Source organism: Oreochromis niloticus, linkage group LG8 (genome assembly GCF_001858045.2).
Source record: "Oreochromis niloticus isolate F11D_XX linkage group LG8, O_niloticus_UMD_NMBU, whole genome shotgun sequence".
NCBI lineage: Eukaryota > Metazoa > Chordata > Actinopteri > Cichliformes > Cichlidae > Oreochromis > Oreochromis niloticus.
Window position 1 is genome coordinate 19,413,715 of NC_031973.2, and position 15,029 is coordinate 19,428,743.

General features: G+C 41.3%; 1 protein-coding gene across 1 annotated transcript; it reads left to right on the plus strand.

Moving 5' to 3' along the window:
• The first annotated feature begins 88 nt into the window (after positions 1 to 88).
• rnf40 (ring finger protein 40) lies at positions 89 to 14,609 on the plus strand. The gene is made up of 20 exons (XM_013272994.3): positions 89 to 238; positions 644 to 791; positions 914 to 1,081; positions 2,087 to 2,396; positions 2,987 to 3,187; positions 3,752 to 3,873; positions 4,047 to 4,193; positions 5,254 to 5,328; positions 5,454 to 5,573; positions 5,696 to 5,875; positions 6,313 to 6,448; positions 6,779 to 6,900; positions 7,005 to 7,276; positions 7,548 to 7,665; positions 7,774 to 7,923; positions 11,678 to 11,890; positions 12,006 to 12,131; positions 12,711 to 12,851; positions 12,939 to 13,040; positions 13,346 to 14,609. Exons 2-20 carry the CDS (start codon positions 654 to 656, stop codon positions 13,520 to 13,522), a joined length of 3,018 nt encoding a protein of 1,005 aa, XP_013128448.1. The 5' UTR covers positions 89 to 238; positions 644 to 653; the 3' UTR covers positions 13,523 to 14,609.
• Positions 14,610 to 15,029: the final 420 nt, after the last annotated feature.

A 15,029-nucleotide genomic window follows, 5' to 3' on the forward strand; every position in this document is an offset into this window, starting at 1 on the left:
AAAGCACCGTATCCCAAGGAAGTAGTCCGTGTTTTGAGTGTGTTTTTTAATTTACAACTTGTTGTTACCAACGGGAATACTTGATCTTTACATTGTGTGAATTGCAAGCAATAGGCGGCGCTAATGCTCTCCCGTTATTGTAATGAATATTTAAAACCAACGAAGAAGAAGCGTTAGCTGCATATTTCCTGTTGCTTCTCTGATGTCCTGACTTACGTTTCAACTACTGGTTGTTAAGGTTTGTAATGATAAAATTTCTCTTGTAAAAAGACACACATATAACTGTTTAAGAACATTTTGTGTATGTAGTGATGGATAATGAATAAAAACCCCGACCACCTCGGAATCTTGACTCAATAACGCCGTCCGTTAGCCTTAGCGTAGCATTAGCATGGTTAGCGGTAGCAAGCTGCAAGCTTGCAAAAGATCTTTAATCTTTGTAGCAATATGGAATTAAGATGGTTGGTAGTTCTGCAGGCATGCCTTTATACAGTAATAACTCGGCATGTAAATGCTAGTGGAGCAGAAAAGTGAACCTTTTAAAATTAGAGGTCTGCATTTTTGATTTAAGGCTAACGCCGTCCCTTTGCTGTCACAAAATGAATGAATTATAATTCTTCATGCCTTGCTTGATGTAATGCAGGGAAGGAAAGATGTCAGGTGCTGGGGGAGGAAAGCGTCCCCCAGGCGGGGACAGCCCCCCTGGCCCACCTGAAAAGAAAAGCAAGAAAGAAGAGAAGACCACCACCACGCTAATTGAGCCAATACGCATAGCTGGAGTCTCCTCTACGGTGAGTTATATGGTCATCACGTTCTCAAGGCACAATCTGTCATCTATTTTTGCCAGACAACATCTACAATCCCTAACACTCATTATTTCATTTCTCTGTTTGTATGCGTTTGTTAATTACAGGAGGAAATGGACATGAAGGTTCTCCAGTTCAAGAATAAGAAGCTATGTGAACGCTTGGAGCAGAGACAGGCGATGGAGGATGAGCTGAGAGAGAAAATTGAGAAGCTGGAGAAGAGACAAGCCACTGATGACACTACCTTGCTGATTGTTAATCGCTACTGGTCACAGGTAATTCTGTGCATTTCATTATATTGTTAGAATCCATTCTTGAATTTTAGTTTCCACTCTAACCTGATTTAAGAACTGGCACATTTTATCAAAACCTCATGTAAACACAGCAGTCAGATGAATCTATTTTTAGCACGCTTGCATTTGGATGAGGCAAACCAATTTGGCTTATATCTGGTAATTACAGATCTTAACATTTTTTTGTGCTACCACTTATAGCAGGCACATGTGCATGTATAAATTAAGAAAGCATTGCCCAGCTCTTCCATCTGATGGATTGTCATCTTTTTATAATTTGTAAGGATTTGAGTGTTATAAAAATAACTCCCAACAGCTATATAGGTGTTATAGATAATTCTGGAACCTTAGGCAGGTTATATAGTAGGTTTCATCCAGATTGATCAGCATGTCTAGGAGGATAGTTGTTATATACATAGGTCCAGGCTCCTCCTCCTATGTATCCTGTACATGTTTTCCACCTGCCTGCCTTAACCTGATTGTACACATAGTGACAGGTATTGGTCGTTTATCAGGATGTTTAGAAGTTATTTAGCACCAGGTTCTCCACAAAGATGAGTCCACAATTGGAGAGGGGCGGCCGTTGTTCGGCTGTCCCCCAGTCCCCCAGTCCAGTCACAAACAGCTCTCCTTCACCGGTGGGCTGTTCAGTCATAATCCTGCAGATGGTAGCTTTGCACCTTTGGTTCCTCAGCCAAGCACTATACACCAAATGTCTGAACCTGCAGTTCCTCTTGTACTGAGCAGGATTACTATTGCAACTACACATCATCAGTAGGGTCTAATCCCAGCTCACGTTCCCTGTTGGTAGGTGAACAATCCAACGCTTGGTGAATTCTGCTTCACAATGATAGGAAGAGCCAACATCGAAGGATCAAAAAGCAGTGTCGCTATACGTATACTTAGCTGTACTAAGGCTTAAACTCATGGTAATAACTTGTAAAGAGAATTAACACCTTCTTCTTTCTATGTCTATCTGACTTGCAGTTGGAAGAGAACGTGCGCATTCTGCGTAAACGTATTGAGCCAGATCCTCCAGTCGTTTCTACCCCTGCCCCACCCTCAGCAACCATCCCTGACCAAACACCAATGGAGGAAGATAGTGTCAACCTGGCTTCGCCTTCTGGCGTGCCTCCCCCTCCTGTGCCAGAGGCCCAGAACGAGGGTGAGCGGCCAGAGCAGCAACAGGAGGAGCGTCAGGAAGAGCGTCAGGAAGAGGAGCAGCAGCAGCCCCCTCCTCCCACTGGGTCAGATGATTTACTGACACCATCAGAGTCACAATCGGATTCAAAAACAGGTTAGCAATTTTTTAAAATGACAAATCGTCTGTCATAGACTATTGTAATCTGTTTGCCTTATTCATTCATTCTCAATTTAACTTAGTGTATCTTTATGACTTTCATTACTCATGAAGTTACATCAGTGTGAGTCACTACTATTTATATTGATAGCTAATTTTATGCAACAATACTGCACTTCATGCCTTGTAATTTAAGGATATTCTTGTTTATTGTGTATTGACCATTTTTCAAGATGCCTAATAAATTATAGTGAGGCAAAGGGGAATGATAGTGGGCTAAAGAACGCAAGTGTTGCAGCTTTTCTTTCATCTGTTAGCATGTACTGCTGGCTACAAACTGCAGAATTTTAGTGTATTATCAAGACTTTAGTCCCAGTCTACACAGTCTGTATTTGATAGATTTGCTTTTTCTTTGCTTTGTATTTAAATAACAAATTTGAAAATGCTTGTTTATACCAGACTGTACCACATTGGACCACACTGTGCTAGCAATATATACTGTTTTCATTTTTTTCAAAAAAAATGTGATATTTAAGAATTCTAGTAAATTGTTATTTGCTGACTTTATCATTTTTACATATGTGCAGATACATCACCGCCACCTCCTCCCCTGAGTGAAAATGCCAAGGGTTTCTTGTCGACTCTGGAGCAGAGCAGCGAGGAGGAACTAACTCTGCACCTCCAGGACCGCATGCAGTTCAGCAAAGAAGCCATCGCCTGCTTGGTCTGCGTCTTTGATAGGCTGCACAGTCACATCAGTGACATGTGCAAGGTGGTCCAAGCTGCAGGTAACTGTGGAGAAATGTTTGTTATTGACACTTAAATATACAGTTATAGTCAGAAGTTTACATACGTTTATCATAGTGATTTCTTTGAACTGTTCTTTTTCCAGTTTTTTATCATTAATGACATTAAAAGTCAAAAATTAGGTGCACAAGTTTGAATTTAATATGGATTTTTTCTAATTCACACAGGGTTAAATTTTTTTATACAGAATCAAATATATACATACACTCATTTAAAGTGGGTGTGTGTGTGTTTGGATATGGATACGTTTGACCCTGTGTGGTTTTAAAAAATCTAAAATAAATTCAAAATCACTCTATCCTGAAAAAAGAACAGTTCAAAGAAATCATTCAAAAGTCCAAATTACCCTGAGATTCATGGCCATGAGTGTAAGTAAACCTCTGACAACGGTATCTTACATCGTTTACATTAAACTAATTACTAGATACTTGAGTTTAATGCATCATAACTGAGTTGTTGGAGTGCTTCCTTTGATACTTGTTAGTTTGGCCAAATTAGAATGACAGTATTGTTTTGTTTTGTTTTGTTTTTTTTTTGTTTGGCAGGATTTGAAGATGACGGCCAGTCTGACATCATCAATCTGAACTGCACTCTGCTGGACGAGAACACTCGACTGCGAGACTTAGCCACTCTCCTGCAGGGGAGACACCATAAGATGTCCATGGAGGTACAATGTCCTTAGTATTGTTTAAGCGACTCACCATGCACGTTGACTGTTTGCAAGTGTAGTTATTTCGAGTGTGTCAGGGTGAATGAATGAGGAAAACTAGTTAGACAATTTCTTATGGTCGCTAATTCTTAGTGATGCAGCAACTATTCACATGTCCCACTCTCCTGCAGTATAATGAGCTTGTGGACAAGGTGACCAGCTCAGAGACCAAGGTGACTGAGATGGAGACAACGGTGGAGGACCTGCAGTGGGACATTGAGAAACTGCGCAATAGGGAACAAAAGCTTAACAAACATCTAGCAGAGGCCATGGAGCAGGTGTGTTGTTTAATGGCCCCTTGCAACTTTTGCATCAGCCCCCTTTTGTTTTTTCTTTCTTTCTTTTTATAGTGTGCATATTTATTTTTAAATCTTTCCACTAGGTGTGGGCTCTGTCGTTTTTCCTCTAATACATGAGTTGACATTGATAAGGCTGTAAGCATCAATGCATGTCAAAACAGCTGCTTCTACTGATGCACAGCCCAAAGGTTGGCTGTGCATCAGTAGAAGCACAGCAGTTTTCTGATCATGAAAATTGGATGTCAGAAGAATTACAAAGTAGAGTTGTATGCTTTTGTTCATAAGTACAGACAAACACAATCCGCTTTAACTAATTAGCCAAATGTATTCTTTTGAGTCTTTGTTGAACACATTAGTTACATATTTTCATGATAGTGCAAATTGGAATTAGTTTATCTTTGCTGGTTTATAGTCCATGCTTCCTTACAGAGCTGCTTCAGGTCTGGCATATTCTTAGAAAGTCTGGTGTGCACTTGAGGTGGATTGGATTAAGATCTAAGTTCTGAGTGGTTGTTTTGAAAGGCAGATTGCCCTTTTTTGTAGTAAGCTTTACTTTGAAGTTTGACAAATGTATCCTGCTGGATCATCTAACACCACAGATTTTGTTTCTCTCTGTAGGCTGATTGCAGGTCTAATTTGTGAGTTTCCATCTCTATGCAAATCATCAGTTTTTAGTTAGAAAGCACAGGAACCTGCTGAAGTCACCTCAGCAGATGTTTCTTCTGAAGTACAAACTAAATATTTCTGCTTTTGTGAGTTAAAGTAGCTCTAACCCCAAACTTCCAATCTTGCTTCATGGATTTGATCTCAAGCCCGGGTCGGCAAGATTTGTTTTTCTTTTTCCTTTTTCCTTTTAAATGTACACTATAAGACTTTGATGCAAACTATGTGGATATGCACACAAGTGTTATTAGTTAAAATAGATTGTTTGTCTATAACTGCATGTGCAGATGTGACACATTTTTTAAATGCACACAATAAGAATCATTTACTTTACGTTGTTACTTCCTGACACATTTTCTGTGTTTTCTGTCTGCAGCTAAAGTCAGGATACAGCAGCACTGGCAGCTCAGGTGGGCTGGCTGGAGGCCAGATTACACTGAATATTCAAAAGGTTAGATGAAAGTACATGTTTAAATCTTTACTTAGTGTTGTGTAACACATTTTTATATGCAACTTGCCCCCAAAAGTCCACATTTCTTTATCAATGTGGTGCTCTTTTTTTCTTTTTTTTAATAGTTTGAGAGTCTCAATGCAGAGCTGGAGCACAACCAGGAGCTGGCAAATAGCCGCATGGCAGAATTGGAGAAACTACAGGTGGAGCTCCAGGAGGCTGTGAGGGAGAGTGAGAAGCTCAAGGTAAATGTATTTGAATCTGCATACCTGTGAGACAGGAGGCTAATTTCATTTTCCTTCTTTATTTGAATGATCTTCATGGTTTAGCCCTGCGTGTCATCTCACTCCACATCTGGGCTTTTCAGATGGACCTGCGTAATATTCCAGAGGAGGTTGTGAAGGAAACGTTGGAGTACAAATGTCTGCAGTCTCAGTTCTCCCTCCTGTACAACGAGTCTCTAGGAGTGAAAACCCAGCTGGATGAGGCACGGGCTCTCCTGCTCACTGCGAAGAACGCCCATCTCCGACAGATTGAGCACATGGAGGTGACTCTCAGAGCTTTTCTTTGTGTGTTTGTGTCAACATTAATATGATTTATGATTCAGAGAAACGATGACACTCCGGAGCAGCTCCTTCAAGCCTAAGCTTGCAGTGCACTGGCAGAAAGTCTGTTTGTTCTGTATTGTTTTTTTTACAGTTTAAACTTGTATGTGTTGTTATTAGTGCTGTCAGCGTTAATCTCGTTAAAATGACGTTAACCATAACTGCATTGATGCGGCAAATCTCCGTTAACGAGGTAACCACGCTGACGCCGTGCAGCCCCACGCACGGGGCGATCCGCGGTAACTCGTTAACAGAGATTTGCCGCGTTAATGCAGTTAAGGTGTTAACGTCACTTAAACGAGATTAACGCTGACAGCACTCGTTGTTATTAATGCTCAGAAACATGGAGAATAATGTCTCACTGTTTTTAACCTTTCAGAGTGATGAGCTGTCTCTTCAGAAGAAGCTGCGGACTGAGGTCATCCAGCTGGAGGATACTCTGGCCCAGGTGCGCAAAGAATATGAGATGCTGCGTATTGAATTTGAGCAGAACCTGGCAGCCAACGAGCAAGCAGGTACCTTTTCAAAACACTCTCACACTTCAGTCAGGGACATTGTTTTGCGTGTGTATTCGTCTGCCGAGAATGAAACTGTATTTGTTATATTTTTTTAATGTGCTTCAAAGCTCAGTAGAAGAATCCACTCAAGTGGATATTAAGGAAGATATCAGTCAGCAAACTAATCCTCTCTCAGCTCTGCAGAGAATATTGCATATCATCCGTATCAAGGTGTCAGTTCTGTGTGATTAAACTCATCATTTACAGCTTCATGATGCTAGCTGAGAGTGCTGAATGAGTCAAACTCAAAAACACCCACTGACTGTCGGGCTTTCATCTTTTTCTCAGGACCAATCAACAGGGAGATGCGACACTTGATCAGCAGCCTCCAGAACCACAACCTGCAGTTGAAAGGCGACGTGCAGCGCTACAAGAGGAAATTGCGGGAAACGCAGCTGGAGATCAACAAGGTAGGTTGCGTCATTTACTAACATGCACTTACATTATCTAATTGAGGTGTCTGTTCTGAGGTGTCTGACGATGATTCTCAGTAAAACCGTTGTGCCATCAACAGTTACGCTGTCAGAGTGGCGACACTGGAGTTCTGATTTTGGAGGAGACGACGAGCGACAGCATTGACGTGAAAAAGGAGGAGGATGACGACCAGGAGGAAGAAGAGGAGAGGAGGAGGGAGCTGGAGAGACAGCGAGCCCGAGAGAGGGAGCGGGAGAGGGAGAGGGAGGCCGAGCGAGAACGAGAGAGGGAGCGGGAAAGAGAGAGGCAGCGCAGCGACGAGCTGAAGAGGAAAGACTCAGACACACTGAAGATGCTCAGAGTAGAACTCAAGTACACTGCCCTCTATTTAACTCCACATTCATATGTAGTAACTAAATGCAATAAACACACATTTCCTAAAATGTTGTTACTCTCATGATGAATATTTTTAAATTATCTTTATTATAAAACAAATAGGAAGTCATGCAGATTGCAGGAAGTCTAGTCTTAGTGTTACTCTAAGAACTGCAAACTCTGCCAGTGTTTTGTTATCATAATTAGAAGCACTCTGCTAATTAAAATGCCATGACTGTTTATTTTAATGTAATCACTAACCAATCAGGAAAGCCCAAGAGTCCCAGAAAGAGATGAAGCTTCTGCTGGACATGTATAAGTCAGCGCCAAAGGAGCAAAGAGATAAAGTGCAGCTGATGGCGGCCGAACGCAAGTCTAAAGCTGAGGTTTGTTTTGTTTTTCTTTCCGCTTGTACTCTTTCACTTACTTTTTAGAGCATCTGGTAGGTCAGATATTTAACAAAACAAAGTAAACTCCTGTCTCCTATGGTCCAGGTGGATGAGCTGAGGATGCGAGTACGAGAGCTCGAGGAGAGGGAGAGGAAGGAGAGCAAAAAACTGGCTGATGAAGACGCCCTCAGGAAAATACGAGTGGCAGAAGAGACCATTGAGCACCTGCAGAAGAAACTCGCTGCCACTAAACAGGTGCGTGTGTAGTGCAGTGGTAATCTTCTCAGAGCACTTCACCTTAACCTTTGTTTTTACCTCCCCATTATTTTTCTTTTACTTTCCAAATTGTAAAAAGTTAATAACGGCAAAACGTGATGCCTAAGAAGCTCGTCCTAAGCTCTTTGTCTTCCATGTTAAGAGTTTTGTATCTAATAAAATATTTGAACCATAAGCTTTATAAAAATGCCATATTGGAGCTTTTGGGGATTCCACCGGTGTTGAATATAAACAATCAGCGGTGTTAAGATTGAAAGTAGTGCAGTGAGTATTGCATTTGCCTAAGAAAGGAGTTCTACTAATCTTAGACGACCAAAGAGGAACTGAAAGTTTGCGCTGTGGCCTGGGTCTGATCAGCTGAGTATGCTAATGCTAACCTGCAGGTAATGTTTTGAGCTGTCACGATTATTGTTACTGGCACCATCCCTTTGATAATTCATGTGCTCAAATTTGAATTTCTTTTGCGATTTTTACTTTTTTATTTTTTGCCCTTTTTTAGTAGGCACTCCCAATTTCAGTGTTAGGACATCCATGTCTAGTGGCACTTAAAAGCATTTGTCTTTGCTGGAGCACCAACAGCTCTCTTAACACCTGAAATGCTGAAATGTCAGCACATTGTCTATAGTTGTCTGTTTTTACCTGGTTCACTGGAGACAGGGCAAAGTGTTTTCACTGGGATATAAACTGCAGATTTTGTACTAGAAAGCTGGCGGGTTAAAGTTCTCAAATGGTAAAAATTTCTAATGAAACGAAGATAAACAGATTTTCTTTTTTTAGCACTGTCATTTCTCTCTTTCTTCCTCTTCATCGTAAATGTGCAAAGGTTGTCTTGCGCAATACAGTCTAAATTTGTTGTTCATTTTGCATAACATAAGCTTATGTCATGATTAGTCTGTCCATATTTCACAAGAATTGTTATTCTTAGTGTTGGTCAGATTTTAATGAAACTTGCACACATTGATCACCTTCACTCTAATTTTACTAACGGTCAGGATCAGGGTCATATTTGTTGTTTTTGGCAAAACCTCCATGCACACTGCTTACAACTTCATCAGATTCTCACTGGATGTTGACTGAACCGAACATTAAATTCTCGATGTTGATACATTTTGCATGCACATATTGATAAAGACAAAATTTCCTGAAATAGCTTGAAAGATCACTTTGCCACGCATGGTACATAACACTAGTGTCCTGTGTGGTATGGTGATGATCATGACCTGCTGGCTGACTCCCATGATGTTTTGTGCCTTCCTATCGCCATTGTGTTAACATAAGTAGTATGGTCAGCGCTTGTGCATGTGCATGCTTTGTGTGGCTATGGTTACTAATGATCATGTGGTCATCAGACTCCTGAACTTAAATGCTTTAATAGAGCAAGGTTATTGTGTCCTGGATATGGCTGTTTGTGCAATACAGTCTTATCACTTTCTTTTTGTACTCGACACTTTATACTAACCGGTGAATTGTGAGCCAGGTGAGCTGCTATGCCACTGATGTTCTGGTTACTTTGAAAAGCAACTTAAACTTTATGCTATCTAGCAGAAATGTATTCAGCCTTTTGTCTCGCAGGAACACTGTGCCACGATGATTCTGACAGTTTAAGGGGAACAGTTTTAGGCCAGAGAGTGAGAATTCATTTTGGGTGGGGACATATTTTTTTTTTCGGTTGAGCCAATGTGATAAATTTTCAGTATGCAAAGCACTCTGAGCTCACTCACTTGGCTGTGCTGTCATGCAAATGTTGAAACACTTAAGGAATTTCATTTGTAAGAAAATGCAGAAAATAAGAGGGCAGATACTCATGACATTCAAATCTTTATCTGCCTTCGGTTAAACGCTGTTCAAGTCATGTCACTGTTATTCTGTACGGATGGTGGATACACCCATATTAGATAATGGGATGCTTTTTTTTTTCTTGTCATGATATTAATTTTGCTGTGAGTAGGAGAGGTTTATGAATAAATGTTAATCACTATCTTCACCTATGGCAGCCAAGAAATGGTGAATTCTGGTGCAAATAACTGAACATTAAGAAAACAGATGTTGAGCTCTGATGGTCTGTATGTCCTCATGCTTGGGAGGTCTTGCAGAACATAATTAACAGGAGGTAAAACACAGCCTGCAGTGAAATATTTATTCAGCTTTTCACTTTTGCTTTAATATCTGGTATAAAGTTAAAGCGCAGCAACTAAAACTCCAGTGGTGTCAGATGTGTTTGATTTGTTCCCCTCGGTCCTCGGCTGCCAAAACTATCCAATAAACAGGCTACTTATGAGTTCATCTGACTTTTGTTTATAGGCCCTAGCTGGTTCATAAAAAAAAAAAACAGCTTGAACCAAAATTTACAAATAAAGCAAAGCTAATTTTTTTAGCTAAAAACAAACCAGGTGTGTCTGTATCGAGACGTCCGCAGTCTTGAATAGTAGGGTGGGAATCTTTGGCAGTATCTTGATTCAATTCAGAACTGACTGACTCATTAAAAAGGGAGGGAGAGTGGCACAAAATCGTGGCTCTTAGTCCAGTGTACTGTGTCAAACTTCTGCTTTTTGCCCACTGAGCTGCAAACACCACCTACATGAAAATTCAGCTAATTGATGTGCATCATAGTCTCAAGAGAAGAGGCAGAGAATTGTGTACGAGTATAAGGCTTTTTTCCCCCCTTTATTTTTTGATGCATAACTTATGCATTTAACTAAATGCTTCTCTTTTGTCAGTAGTGTTGAACAGCTGTTGAGCAGCACTGCTAATGCTGGGGAAAAGCCATCTTTATCCCAGAAACAACTTTGTTTTAGTGCTGGAGCTTGTCATAGACTAATGTTAGTAAAAGCTTTATGAAACGATTTGTTCTCTAGAGTATATTATACAATCATAAAATCAAAATACAGCCTAACAACTGCTTTTAGTGAAAATTAATAAGGCGACAAGGGAAGCATTTCCGAGCTGTAGACCAGGGGCTGTCAAAAACGAGGCCCGGGGGCCAGAATCTGGCCGGCAAAGACTCCAGTCCAGCCCCTGGAAGGTATTGGAAAATGCATTTTTGGAATTTTAACTGTGTTTTCTTAAGTTTTACAGCTTTTCCTATTAATTAAGACCTACCCTCAGCCATTCATACAGTAGTAACAGATAAACAGCTAAAAGACAGAAAGGGTTCTGTTTTTCACCATCTATAGAAATTGCACTTTTTCTTATATTAAGACATCTCATAGGTTAATTGTGTAGGTAAATGTCTTTACACTGACAGAAAGTGGAGTTTGATTCATTCGACTTCAGATCAAAACGGGTTCTGTGTGGCAGACCATGTAAAATGAGTTGGATGTCCAAATTCTGTGTTAGTTTGATATCATGAACTAGTGATGGCTGACTATAAGTTTAATGTAAGATAGGATGGCATCCCCAAATGAAAAGAAAGTTGCTCATTCTTGATGGCACAATGATCAAGGATGCACAGGTTTTCAGAACTGGGGGAAAAAAAAGAAAAGCGTCTTTGTTTGTGTCTTTGAGTCGTAAGAGAGTAGTTTGGAAAATTAAATCCTTGTGATTCTTTTACAATTATTTAGAAGTGGTACTGTTGGAGGTCAAACCTGCGTGTCCTCGTCACATTCTTATCTTAAAGACTGAAAACTGCTGTTGAAATTGAGCCCCGCCTGTTTCATAAACTGGAGGGCAGAAGCAGCACAGCTGACTGTCACTCTTTTCACTGTTTTTAATATCTGACGCACGTGTTTTTCAGGAGGAGGAAGCCCTGTTGAGTGAGATGGATGTAACAGGCCAGGCCTTTGAAGACATGCAGGAGCAGAACAGCCGGCTGTTGCAGCAGTTGCGCGAAAAGGACGATGCCAATTTTAAGCTGATGAGCGAGCGAATTAAATCTAACCAGATCTACAAGCTGCTGAAAGAGGAGAAGGAGGAGCTGGCTGACCAAGTTCTTGCATTCAAAACCCAGGTGAGGTGCAACTTTAACCTGACAAGGCAGCACTTGTGGGTTTAAAAAAAATTAAATAAAATTGTGTGTCGGAGCAGTGAAGCACTCGCTGGCTACTTTTTGCTCCCTCTTTTAGGTGGATGCCCAGCTGCTGGTTGTGCAGAAATTGGAAGAAAAAGAGGGAGTCCTACAGAGCACCCTGGCAGCTCTGGAAAAGGAACTGGCTGTCAGAACACAAGCACTAGAGCTGAACAAGAGGAAGGTGAGGAGGGCCATCAATCATAAGGATGTTTTATATAGAGAATCCACTTTAGAAGACCCTGTTTATGTTGACTTAAAACAAGCCAGTGTAATCCCTCCACAGGGTCTGTTTTTTACCTAACACTGGTGCTGTAGGCCAAAAGCACAGGCTCTGATGCTACACTGTCCAAATATTTGAGACTTCGTCATCTCATTGTCATTTAAGCATGTAAAAAGTTCAAATATTAGACCCAGAATTTGTCCCTGTGGCCACATTTGCTTTTTTTTTTCTTTTTTTTTAAGTAGTTTTGGTTTCAATGTTTCTGGTAATTGATGGGAAGCACTGCAGACACTGAGACAAAGTTATTGAGGTCATCTTGTCGCATATAAGGTTGGTTTTTTTTGCCCACAAATAAGAACAATCGCCAATAACATTAAAATGGGTCCGAAAACACAATAAAGGGACTGCTTACGTAATCGAACAGAGTTGAAGAATAGCCTAAAAACTCATAATGCTCACCGTACCACCGCCACATTACATCTGAAAGTTGTCATCGTTAGGTGTTTTTATTGAGTGCGCCTGTTTCCTTCCTCGCTGCAGGCAGTGGAGGCCGCACAGCTGGCAGAGGACCTGAAGGTGCAGCTGGAGCACACGCAGGCCAAGCTGAAGGAGATCCAAGTCTCTGTGGCTGAGAACCGCACTGCCCGGGAGAGGGAGAGCAGCAACCTGAAGCGAGCACAGGTATGTTTGCACTGCGAGTGTCACTCCAAACCTAAAGCTCTGATTGGAGGATGCAGGTCTAACATCTCTGGGATTCTGTCCTTACAGGAGGATCTGTCCAGGCTCAGAAGGAAGCTGGAGAAACAGAAGAAGGTGGAGATGTACTCGGATGCAGACGAGATTCTGCAGGAGGAGATCAATCAGTACAAGGTGAGAAAGAGGAGGCTGTGTGCAGAGAACACAAACACACCAATAGCTCCCAGGCACAATCTGAAGTTAGATAGCTACATAAAACATAACTGTCTAGTAAAATTAATGCAAATGCTCCAGCTTTGGAATTTGCTTTACTGGCTGTGTTTCAGTTGTAAGCACGGGCCATTCAGTGATTTGTCTGTGCTTCGGGGACATGAAACTTGTTTGTTATACCCTTTAGTATTAGTTATATTACTCAGGAAATTTAGGTAATGACTGAGCTCGCATATGGCCCATACACATGTGTGTTTGTCTGTCTTCAGGCCAAGCTGCGTTGCCCCTGTTGTAACACCCGAGACAAGGAGACGGTGCTCACCAAGTGTTTCCACGTTTTCTGCTACGAATGTCTGAAGATGCGTTACGACACCCGACAGAGGAAGTGCCCCAAGTGCAACTGTGCATTCGGAGCCAACGACTTCCACCGCATCTACATCACTTAAGTCACTCTGGAAGAAGAAGAAGAAAACGAGGCGTGACTACAGAAAATAGTAGACAGAACCAAAGGAGAGAAATAAATAGAAAAATGATAAAGGAACTGGAGATTTATTCAAAGAGGCAGACATTTTTGGGATCACAGATGAGTGTGTCCCCTGTTTTTAATCTCTTTGGAAGGACTTGTTTTAATCCATCTTGGTTATTTTTTTTCATTAAGTTGGTGACCAAACAGAAAAGCCCTTTTCAGACATTAAATGCATGACATCCTGTCAGTCAAACACGGGTCATTTTTAATGCTCCTAACGGCTTTACAGTGACGCAGAGAGCCACGGTACGCTCCACAATTCCCTAATGTTTAGTTGTCTTACCCGCTGTCACTGAGAGCAGAGTCTCTAAGTCAGCACGCGCTGCAGCAAATGATAACAAAATCCTCCCACCCCTATCACGCCTGCTCCGAGAGCAATCACTCTTCTGAATTGGGAATTGGGGGAAAAGCATCATGGAGGAGTGTTTTTAATCTTATTTTAAATGGGAAAAAAACAGTTCTTAAGCACATGCTGTTGGTGTCAAAAGCATTGCAGTGAGCTGCGCAACTTGCAATGTAAATTCATAAGACTTTAGTGAGTGATCAAGGTTGCTAGGTCCAAATTAGTGAGATTGCTGCTGTGAAAATGTGATCAGGGTGCTCAGTCTGACTCAAAGCGGGCCTGCTCATGAGTGCATGTCTGAAAAGGGTTTTAGTGACACATCGGACTGAGAGTGTTTGTTTTGTAGTTAATAAACACAGTTTTTTTTCGTGCACAGTGATTTTTCTCTTACAAGTTGAGCTGCTCGGCACTGTTCTCCTGTCTTTGCTGTTCTTTACTGTGTTAAAATGGTCTCTTTTTCACATACCGGGCCCACTTTTGCAGTCTCTCTCTCTCTTTTATCTTTTAATGTATCGTTTTAAAAACTTGGAACTGCAGTGAACTGTGTTCGATCATCTTGAAATATTGCTTTGAATTGTTCAAGTCCTGCTGGTATTTTGGAGGTCCCATAAAGTCATTGAAGCTGAAGTTTAAACTCACAAATTAAAAGAAGTCGTTCTTTACAGCCCCCAGGCTCGCATGGTTACAACTAAATATGTTTCTAATATATAAAGCAAAACAGCCAGAGCTGCCTTACGTCTTTAGTTATGCTATAGTATTAACAATGCCTGAGAGACATCAGCTAGTTTGGCTCCCACTCAGCACATGCAGGAGTGTTTGGATCACCTTGGGCAAGGTCCTCTGTGTGTGTTCATCCTGTTGCCATGGTTCCTGCCTGAGAGTTTGACACAACATCTGCAGCTTATAGTGCCTCATTACCGATGAAATCACTGCAGTGGAAAGTCAGCTCATATGGGTGTCCTTAGTGGGCTGTGCTGCTCCAGGTCCTCTTTAGACCGCTTTCCTAAAGGTTAGCCGTGACAGTCAAGTAGAAAAACATCTGTGCAAAAACATGCGTCGAACATAATTGAGCCAATGAAAACGA